The 10,770-nt window shown below is 39.3% G+C and overlaps 2 protein-coding genes across 2 annotated transcripts; one reads left to right on the top strand and one right to left on the bottom strand.

Annotated features, from left to right (window-relative positions):
• The first annotated feature begins 2,735 nt into the window (after positions 1-2,735).
• On the top strand, positions 2,736-4,127 carry LOC128733840 (corepressor interacting with RBPJ 1). Its single transcript, XM_053827663.1, has 3 exons — positions 2,736-2,927; positions 2,988-3,271; positions 3,340-4,127. Exons 1-3 carry the CDS (start codon positions 2,856-2,858, stop codon positions 3,953-3,955), a joined length of 972 nt encoding a protein of 323 aa, XP_053683638.1. The 5' UTR covers positions 2,736-2,855; the 3' UTR covers positions 3,956-4,127.
• On the bottom strand, positions 4,093-6,587 carry LOC128733839 (COP9 signalosome complex subunit 1b). Its single transcript, XM_053827662.1, has 4 exons — positions 6,475-6,587; positions 5,985-6,299; positions 4,890-5,921; positions 4,093-4,339 (listed from the first exon to the last, which is right to left on the bottom strand). The coding sequence occupies exons 1-4, from the start codon at positions 6,499-6,501 to the stop codon at positions 4,259-4,261; spliced, it is 1,455 nt and encodes a 484-aa protein (XP_053683637.1). The 5' UTR covers positions 6,502-6,587; the 3' UTR covers positions 4,093-4,258.
• Positions 6,588-10,770: the final 4,183 nt, after the last annotated feature.

Genomic DNA, 10,770 nt, shown 5'->3' with positions numbered 1-10,770 from the left:
TGCGTACGATAAACGTCAGCAAGCTCAATAGTGCGGAAATTCCGGAAACCCCTCGCTTAAATTTACCACAGTTTACCCAAGTAACCACGAAGCTTTATATCAATTCATTTGTAATGCTTTATAGTGCGCTACAAAGCATATCATATAATGTGTTATTTTCTTACATGTACAATAAATGCAGTAATAAAGTGGAAAAGGGCCCCACTATTGTCAAATTAAAGCTGCATTATAATAGAAATTGCTAAAGCACCATTACGGCATGAATTAAACATCGCTTCGCCTGCATTATCGACATATCGTTATTTTTAGCCTGTTTGCGAAAAAAATATAAAAACATCAATTCGGCCGGCGTGTCAAAAGACAAAAATAAATATTGTCAATTGCAAGGAAAATTGTACCAACCAAAGTGCGATATCGCTCATAAAAGTGCTATTTTAGCTTAAATCGTTTCGGTATCTTCGGCGCACTTTTTCGTTATCTTCCAAGCAATAAGTGCACCGAAGAGACCGAAACGATTTAAGCTAAAATAGCACTTTTATGAGCGATATCGCACTTTGGATGGTACAATTTTCCTTGCAATTGACAATATATTTCATATTTATTTTTTAAGTCCGCTGGTTCTAGCAGCTTCTCAAGCTATGCGTTACTTCATTATTTACGACGAATGGATTTTTTTGCATTTCAAATGTTACCTTTAATGAGACTTGAACCTGATGGGTGCGTGTATCCCTGCATGGTTCATTTGCTGGCGCCTTTAATATCTTAACCACAGCTGTTATAGATGAGTGGGTTGTAATTAGTCGTACTTAAATCGTCGTTCGTAGTTGATTTTAGAATTCAATTGGTTGAAAAAAGACAGCAGCAGTTAGGTGAAACAGAGTATGAGTAGTGGCCGTAAATAAGCAAAAACGAAGTCAGGTATAAGCATTTTATTAACATTTACGGTACGTTTTAAAGATTTGTCCTAAAGCTTGTAAGCAACACATTGTAACATTATATACGCCAAGGGGTCGGTCACTCGGCACAGCCGTTTTTATGTTAGGCGACTTGAAACGAACCGAGCTGTGCCGATGCTGTACCGAAAGTGCCGAATTGCAAGATTTCTCGGGAAATTTTTCAAAGGGACTTAAGTCGCAAAATGTCAACAAACGGTTTTTTATGCTATGTTACTATATAACATGTTATGAAAGCACTTATTAGATTAGATTCACGAAAATCGACTCTTGAATAAGTTTAAACAATTTTGACAATATGACCGAACATCCCTACAGTTACATTTTTTACTTGCACCGCTTCGGGACGAATGTATGAAACGAATTGTCATTTGACATACGCTCTTATAAAATCAGCCGAAGTAACTAAAGAAAAAAGAAATGCACCACAGTCATTTCCGTCATTTTGTGTGAACTTGTGGTTTTGATTCGGATAGCTTTATTTTACTTTTTCCTCGAGTTTTTCTAACTCACAATGAGACGAACAACGAACCAAAACACAACACTGTTTACGTAAAAGCCTATAATGCAGCATAATATGCTTATGTTCAATTCGACGTTAGTAACATTCGATTGCATTGAACGATGTAAACATATTGACGATTTTGACGCATATAACATAACGGTTTTCAATCTGACACAACATTTTGACGTAAGGTAACGCACTAGTTTATAGCGTGCGTTACGCCAAGTGGAGAGTAACACGCTAGCTGTCATTATGTCTTATGATCGGGTGTATGTGTTTTTTACTGAACCGAAGCATTGTATACTTTATTTTTGCTCAAAATTCAGTTATTTTTAAAAATTCTTAGAATCCTTACTACAATAATGCAAAACCATAGTAAAAAGTACCGTTAGGCAGTATCCACTAAAATAAAAATTGCCGGATTTTTAAATAGGATTTAAAATGATGAGTAAATAGTTTCAATGTTAATTTTCTCAGTTCGATGCAAATGTTAGATAAGGCCATTTGAAAAATTTCCCGAGATTTGTTAAATTCGTTAAAATCTGATAGATCTGGCAACCGTGCGAGATGATTTTGACAACTGGCAGTGCTCCCATTTCATATGTAAAATTGAACCGGAGGTGTGTAAAGCCCTGTAAATGTTATTTTTATAAGGCTTTAGAGGTGTGCCGTTTGATATCTCTGCAGTGCCGGGGCACTATGTGCTGAGTGTCCGACCCCTTGATATACGCAAATAGTGTTTTTAATAATGCTAATTTACGATAATGCTTAAACGCATTAGCAATGTTTATACAAAAGTTTTAACCATGCGAATTGCTGATATACCGCTGTCTGGTATTAGCGATGCCGAGCTACAGCCAATATGGGGTTATGCGTTAATGCTTGTGGTTACTTGGGTATTTTTTTGAAATGTACTAAATTTTACTTATATTTAGGTTAATTTCCACGAGCGTGTTTGAGGTTTGACAGTAAAGTTTTAGTTTGATGACAGCAAGAGGCAAGCAATGTGATATATACAGGTGTGGCAAAGTTAGTTAAGTGGTGTTAGTGCAATGAAGAAATTTCATCATGGTGTGGGTGAAATCGTAAATCGACCAATCACGATGAAGCGTGACGTAAAACTCCAAAAACAAATCCCATTGTCCGACGCGGTTTGTTTTTGTAGTTTGACGTCGTTTTCTGATTTTTCGCTACTAATACCATCAAATGTCTTCATCTGCCACACCTTTTTAAACCTCATTGAGAGGCAAGAGCAAACTGAAGTTTGTGTTTGTGAATATCAAAAGATTCAATGTCGTCGCGAATTTAATCGCTTTAAAAAATTTGATTTTATACTATAATTCTGCTATTGCAAAGTTTTCCCTTTTCGTACTGGTGTTCAAAATCAATCTAAAGCAATGGGAAAAGGATTCAACAACTATATGTGCAAGAAGTTTTTTCATCCTGCTTCTCGCGATAATCTTAAACGAGTAATGATCAACTTGCTCGTTTTGTAATGCTAAATTAAATTTTTACAATTATTCCTTCAGGTATGGATGGCAGAGCAACAAGCAGAGGCATATAAAAAGAAGCAAGAAGAACTTCGAAATCAATATGAGAAAGAACAGGAATTGCACGACAACAAAGCCATGCTTAGCAAGGAAAGTAAAGACAAACTTAGCGTCAACTTCATGTACGAGCTGCCTCCGGGCATGAAGAAGGAAAGGGAAAAGGAAACATCCAACGAAACCGAATACAAATTTGAATGGCAGCGGAAGTATAATGCTCCACGAGAAAGCTATTGTAAAGGCGATACCGAAATCAGAGATCAACCGTACGTATAACTTGGATTCACTTCTTGTAGATGTAGTCACTATTATCAACAAACAATTTCCATTCTAGATTTGGCATACAAGTTCGTAACGTTCGTTGTATCAAATGCCATAAGTGGGGCCATATAAATACAGACAAGGAGTGCACAATGTACAGTCTATCTATGAGTGAGGCAAAAAAAATTCATTCTGAATCAGAAGCAAACCAGATTTTATCAAAGAATGATTTGGAGCAGGGTCTTCGTGAAGATGGACTTGCAATGAAAAGAAGTGCCAAAGAACTGGCAACATCTCATCAACTTATTGAGGAGCCCGGACTAGAGAAAATCCAATCTGAAACTGATTTTCTAAAATCACTGACTACAAAGCAAAAGAAAAAACTGTTAAAAAAATTAGAGAAAATTGAAAAAAGACACAAAGCAGAATCAAAGAACAAGAAGAAGAAGAAGAAGCATGCTTCAAATAGTTCGACAGATTCGTCATCAGATGACGAAAAACTGCATCGTTCGCAAGGGGAATTCCGAAGAAATAAACGAAAGTACTCTTCCGACTTAGACGCTGAAAAATGCAGAGCTAGAAAACGCTCGCGTTCTCCAGATACAAAGCGTTATTATCGCTATAATGATAGTAAGAGAAACCGTGGCAGAGATCGTTCAGACAGTCCCCGAGATCGCAAACGACGTTGAAATCACAAGGCGTCTATAAACCTTTGAATATATTTATTTCTTGCGATGCCATCGATGGGACATGGCATATGGCGATGTGATATTTGACGCGTCATTGAATTCGCAGTATAATCTGAAACGTGTTTATCTTACTTTTAAACGTGCTTGGTTGCAAATTTATTCGATAAAACATATCAATTACTGTATTATTATATTTCATTTAATATCGAAATTCCATCAAGTAACGTATGGTGTGCGAGTACGACTCATCTACTTGGGTTTCTTCCGGAATCGTGCAAAAAACTCTTCCTCGTTCGGATTTAATCAATTGCGTACTAATAATGACGAAGAAGATCCAGTAGCCGGAAGAATTTCCGTTGCATGGTTACTCTCACGAGGTTGATTCTGGAAGCAAAAAGTCATGTTTTTGAAAAGTATAGAGTCTATCAATATGGACAGCTGAAAATTTTAATTATTTTACCGGTTGTTTTGTCTTTCCGCCGATATTTTCTAATAGACTTGTACCCTATGTTTGAGTAAACCTGGGAAATCAGTAGTACAGTGGTTTGTGTGCAAGAGGCCAACGCTTCCGTAGGTAGAAATAGGGCATATAATCGAACGAAGACGGCACTAAGCCCAGCACCAGCTAATAGTCTGAACTAGTCGTTTACTCACCATAAAAAGCGGCGGCCTCTGGCATAAAAGTCACTTGTTTCTAGGGTCTACTCAAACCTAGTATATAGCTAGTAGCCGTTTTACACGGAGCAACTAGAACAACTCCCAATATGCTACAATACACAATTATTTATTAAATACCAATTTGGAGGAAAACATTTTAGCGGAAAGTATTGACATTCGCGACTATATGCGACTTATGGTGGTCTACATGCATGCATGCAAGTATGAGTCTTCCTTACTCGTTATGTCGTTACACTTTTTAGCGCTAAAATCTTACCTTAACATGAATATGGTGTCTAACCATAGCTGCTCTAAGAATCAGCATGCGTGAGCGTCGCTGAAACTCTTTACCAACAATTATGGCCTTTTCGAACGTTGCACTACGATGGTCCGCATCTTTGGCATATAAAATCTTGTTATGTGAGTCAATTCGTGCCTGGATCTGCCCATCCAGAATAAGCTGCATCAATTCATTTTCAAGTGCCCCAACTGAACGATTGAAAGCGGTAGCCATTTTACGCATATCAGCCGACATATATGGACTGAAGTACTGCACTAGAGCTCTATTGCGGATTTGCGTATAAAGAGCGTTCACATGTGGAGCAATGTACATGTCCAGAAGAAGATTGTCCTTTATTTCGTCCAGCAATTTCAGGCAGGAAGCGTATTTAGATTCGTAAAATTTAAATATGATGTCCCGTAGCTGTGGTTCCAGCTCTAGAAATAATTTAAACGAGCTGCTAGAAATCACGTTTTTCAGCTCTTGTCTGTCAAACGTAGCTAACGCACAAAGTCCACCATACATTGCAACATTATTAGTAGAAATCATCTCCGGAAAGTCACACAAATCGAAATTGGCTTGCAAAAAGTGCTTAGCTGCTGATTTATACTTTCTGGTAGCTAGCTCAGCTAATCCAGCGGCACATTTTAAACGAGTAACAACGGCTTGATTGGGATCCTTTTCTTTAGATGTATCTGCAATTTCAGTTGTTCCCTCTGCTTTTGAAACGTAGCTCAAAACATGGGACCAGTTTTGCAGATAAATAGATACTTTTATAACATTTAGGCACATATTTACTACATGCTTTCCGCTGGTGCAATAGTCACGCGCTCTCGAATAACATTTCAATGCATTCGACAAGTCACCACAGTTAAGATAGTGATCCCCAAGATCATCGTGTCCCCGACGAATGCTTTCCTTGATCGAATTAGCTTTATAATTCTTGAGATCGCAGTCCAATTTTTCCAATTTTAGTGCAGATTTTTTACTTTTGGTTTCAACCCATGCCGCATCAAAACTGGGAACATCCTATAAAAATAAAAATAATGTTATGCAAAATGTTTAATCTACCTAATTAATATCTTAAGTGACCTGGGAGCTAGACTGAACAGCTACATCTGGCAGAGTGCTACCAGTGGCTATATCCGCCAATTTTTTATGCAAATGTTGGTATAAGGTAACATTATAGGTCGTTGTAACGTAATTTATTGCCATCTTGAGAGCTTCTAAGCGAAGAGCGGGGCAGTGATCGGCAATATAGATGAGTCGATGCAGCTTGGCCAGCCCAATAAACTGGTTAGCGTATACTTCAAGATCAAGGGATGAGTTTTCAACGATGTAAGCATCTTCTTCATTGTTCTCATTATCTTCAGGCTGAGCATCCACCTGCATTGGCTCCACTGCATTCTAAAACCGAATGATACGAAATAATCACACTCAAAATAGACACTTTACAATCAGAGGATTACCGAACAAAATAGCAGTAATCGAATCTAATGGCTAAGGCATACCGACTTAATAAACCCATTTTTTATTTTAACTATAATCATCATAAATCATATTTTTATCCTTTTTTACTTACCGGTATAATCAAAGGAAGTGGCATCATAAAATATTATAAAATATCCCAACAACTCACAAATTTTCTGCAAAAATGAAATTTGAAAACGGTCTCGGGTTTCGCTCTCGGTTCGGCTCGGTCCTCGGTCTGACGTTTGAGTTTGAGTCCAGAGATGCCAGATTTTTTTGAGAAAATACAACAACCCTACTCGAAAACCTCCAGCCTTGCCTCCTGCGGAATAAAGGGAATAAACAAGGGAATAAAGCTGCACCGAAAAAGAATCCACACAGTCGATAGAAGTGAATATCTGGAAATCAAGTATAGAGTGTTTTATGTAACGTTTAAGATCATATGGTTTTGGTTTGTTTATGATCTTGACACTTACTGGTAACGACAACAGGTATTAGTAAAAGAGAGACAGAAATATATTTGCTTTTTATATCACATATTCTCTGGTAACTGGTTATGCGATTCCGTGTAAGTATGAGCGCCCAAGTAACCACAAGCATTAACGCATAACCCCATATTGGCTGTAGCTCGGCATCGCTAATACCCAATACCAGACAGCGGTAGGGTTGCCAAGTGGCCGGTTTTTGGCCGGCCCGACCGGTTTTTCACCTGCAAAGCCGGTGGCCGGTCAATCCTGCAAAAAGGGCGGTTTGCCGACATAGGAAGCCGGATTGGTACTTTTTTTTCCTGATTTGTTGAATTTTCTGATAAATTTATTAGCAATCCTGAGCAGTGGATCATTGAAGATAGCCAGTTTTGCAATGACAATACTTTGCTTCTGGCGATAATATACCTTAAATTGTCCACCAGCACCAGAAGCAACTAGTTGTCTTCTAGTATCTTCAATAATCCATGCAATGTTCGTTGTGCGTTCGTTCGTTCGTTGTCCTAAATAATAATTAACGCACATTAAACATTCCAGGCAAATCCTCTAGTAATATGCTGACACAACCCCCCCCCCCCCCCCCCTCGCAGTTTTTGAAGACAGGACCGACCGGCCGGTTTTTGAAATTTTCGGCAAATTATCAGCAATTCGCATGGTTAAAACTTTTGTATAAACATTGCTAATGCGTTTAAGCATTATCGTAAATTAGTATTATTTAAAACACTATTTGCGTATATAATGTTACAATATGTTGCTTACAAGCTTTAGGACAAATCTTTAAAACGTACCGTAAATGTTAATGTTAATGTTAAAGCATTTGCTTATACCTGATTCCGTTTTTGCTTATTTACGGTCACTACTCATGCTCTGTTTCACCTAACTGCTGCTGTCTTTCTTCAACCAATTGGATTCTAAAATGAACTGCGAACGACGATTTAAGTACGACTAATTACAACCCACTCATCTACAGCAGCTGTGGTAGTGGTTGAGATGTCAAAAGCGCCAGCAAATGAATGATGCAGGGATACACGCACCCAGGTTCGAATCTAATTAAAGGAAACATTTGAAATGCGAAATAAAATGTGTTTCATTCATCGTAAATAATGGAACGCATAGCTTGAGAAGCTGTGTTAGAAATTGCGGACTTGAAAAATAAATATGAAAATATCCCAAGAAACATTTATACGCTGAATAAACACTTTTGCAGCCATAATTATTCAGCCATAGCTGAATATGCATCGAATAAAATTTATGTAAACAACTGTACAATACTTATTCAGCCGAAATTGGAGAACTTATACAACCTATTTTATTCGAGGCGGAAAAACACTTCCCAGGTAACCAATAAGCATTTCCAATGCAATTTAAAAGCAAGCCAATAAGCATTTAAGTTGCCTTAAATGCTATTTTGGCAAAATATGCGGCTTCTTTACTGCTAGCCCTCTTATAGTGCTGACAATGCTTATTTGCAGCTAGTTACCAACAAGAAGAATTTAAATAGAATTGTGGGTGCCAATTCACAACAGTTATGCAGTCAAAAAGCTGATAAACAACCTGCAGTATAAAACGCCAGGGATGCTAATAAACGACTGATTTACTGCTTATTTTAATGCTTATTGGTTACCTGGGTAGTGCAAGATGGCCGACACGAACAAATTTTCATTTGCGAAACTGAATAACCCAAACTGGCACAGCTGGAAGTTTCGCATAGAAATGTTGTTGACGAGGGAAGAGCTATGGCATGTGATTGAAAGCCCTAAGCCGGAACCGGTTCCCGAGCAGCGGAATAAAGACGATAAAAGGGCTCGGGCAACAATCGGTGTATGTCTAGAAGAATCGCAATATGGTTTAGTGAAAAACGAAAACAGTGCCAAAGCGTATTGGGATCAGCTGAAAAGCTATCATGAAAAGACAACTGTAACGTCGCGAGTGTCGTTGTTGAAAAAGTTGTGCAATTTAGATCGGAGGGAGGTGATATAGAACGCCATTTGCAAGAGCTCGAAGATTTGTATGATATGCTAGCGAATGCCGGTATAGAACTGCAAGAACCGTTGTGCATCGCTATGATTTTGCGAAGTTTGCCGGAGTCTTATGACACTTTGGTAACGGGCTTGGAAAGTAGTCCCGACGCTGATTTGACGATGCAATTAGTGAAAACAAAGCTTCAAAAAGCCAGGTCACCTCCGGCGCAACTGCAGGCTGTTAAAACAGCAGAAGAAAAGTTACGAAGAGAAGAAACCGCAAATGAAACAAACCGCAAAGCAAGCTGAAAAAGAAGTGTGTGGCAATGTTTGCTTTATGGTCGGTGATGGGCAACAATATTCGTGGTTTTTGACAGTGGTGCTAGTTGTCATATGACAAGCGATCGAAACTTTTTCACATCGTTGGGGAAGAGAGTCGAACCAAATGTGATTTTGGCAGACGGAAAAGTTGCGGAATCGGCAGGATGTGGTGAAGGACTGGTATACTGTGTCAATGACAATGGTAATGTGATCGAAGTGAAACTTTCAGATGTGTTGTACGTTCCATCGGTCACGAGCGGTCTTGTTTCGGTGGATAGGCTCACTGCTAAAGAGTTTACGGTCGTGTTTGATAAACATGGCTGCAGCGTTCGCGATGCGACTAGGATGGTCGTCGTAGTTGGTGAGCGATCTGGTTGTTTGTACAAGCTAAGTCTTGCGGAAACTTCGAGAAAAGCAGAAGGTAAGGTACACACTCTTAATTGTCAGCATCAATAGCACCGACGATTCGGGCATAGACACTCTGATGCGATTACTAGAATCACGAACGAAAATTTGGCTGTTGGTGTTAAAGTCGTAGATTGCGGTATACGTGAAACATGTGCCTTGTTTAGAAGGGAAAATGTTAAGGTCGCCCATTCCCAAGCAGGCTAAACGGAAATCGGTGCAGGTTTTAGACTTGATTCGCACCGATTTGTGCGGTCCAATGTGAACAACAACGCCAGGTGGTAAAAGATTTTTAATGACCATGATCGATGACTTCAGTAGATTCACAGTCGTCTATTTACTGAAGAAGAAATCAGAAGCGTGTCACAAAATTAAAGAATATGTAAGATATGTAGAGAATCTATTGGATCGAAAGCCACGATTGATTCGATCGGATGGTGGAGGGGAGTATGTAAATCAGGAACTGCAGCAATTCTTTGCTGATGAAGGTATCAAAGCACAGTACACGACAGCATATACCCCCCAGCAGAATGGCGTGGCAGAGAGGAAAAATAGATCTTTACAGGAAATGGCGACGACCATGTTGCTAGACGCTGGTCTAGATAAACGGTATTGGGGCGAGGCAGTGTTAACCGCTGCGTATTTACAGAATCGCCTCCCGTCAGGCTCTGTAGATACAACGCCATATGAAAAGTGGCATGGGCGGAAACCAAGCCTTGAACATTTGAGAGTTTACGGTTGCCCAGCTTACGTTCATGTCCCTGATGTCAAGCGTACAAAGTTTGACAGTAATTCAAGAAAACTCAGGTTCATTGGCTACTCACACGAGCACAAAGGCTACCGCTTTGTTGATACCGATATAGATGTGATCACTATAAGTCGTGATGCAAAGTTCTTAGAAATGAATAGCCATACACCAGAAAATGGAAACGCGAGTGACGCGAATCGTAAAGAGGACGATATCGAGTAGAGCTTAATCGAGCAGTCGGGCTCTGATGCAAATGTTCCGGATATACCTGATGATGGAGGCAGCGAGTATGATGATGAACAAGAAGATTTTTTTGTCGTTGATGATGTGGATAATCAATACGATCCCCTTGCTGTGAAGCAGGAGGAGTCGGATGCAATCGTAGACGATGAATCCCATGAAGGTAGCTATAGCGGCCGTAGTACTCGCGGTGTTCTGCCGAGTCGATATTCCGACTATGTGGTGGGCTTGTTTGTGGCAACGAGAAA

This window comes from Sabethes cyaneus, chromosome 2 (genome assembly GCF_943734655.1).
Source record: "Sabethes cyaneus chromosome 2, idSabCyanKW18_F2, whole genome shotgun sequence".
Classification (NCBI taxonomy): Eukaryota; Metazoa; Arthropoda; class Insecta; order Diptera; family Culicidae; genus Sabethes; species Sabethes cyaneus.
The sequence above is the reverse complement of the archived record's forward strand: the minus strand, read 5'-3'. Positions and strand labels throughout refer to the sequence as shown.

What these genes read in the sequence shown, in the direction of transcription:
- LOC128733839 (XM_053827662.1), bottom strand. Translation starts at nt 6,501, where the DNA reads ATGATGCCACTTCCTTTGATTATACCG. An exon ending in CTGTTCAGTCTAGCTCCCAG is followed by an intron (nt 5,922 to 5,984) that starts GTCACTTAAGAT and finishes TTATTTTTATAG; the next exon opens with GATGTTCCCAGTTTTGATGC. An exon ending in GACACCATATTCATGTTAAG is followed by an intron (nt 4,340 to 4,889) that starts GTAAGATTTTAG and finishes TTTTGCTTCCAG; the next exon opens with AATCAACCTCGTGAGAGTAA.
- LOC128733840 (XM_053827663.1), top strand. Translation starts at nt 2,856, where the DNA reads ATGGGAAAAGGATTCAACAACTATATGTGCAAGAAGTTTTTTCATCCT. An exon ending in CTCGCGATAATCTTAAACGA is followed by an intron (nt 2,928 to 2,987) that starts GTAATGATCAAC and finishes TTATTCCTTCAG; the next exon opens with GTATGGATGGCAGAGCAACA. An exon ending in ACCGAAATCAGAGATCAACC is followed by an intron (nt 3,272 to 3,339) that starts GTACGTATAACT and finishes TTTCCATTCTAG; the next exon opens with ATTTGGCATACAAGTTCGTA.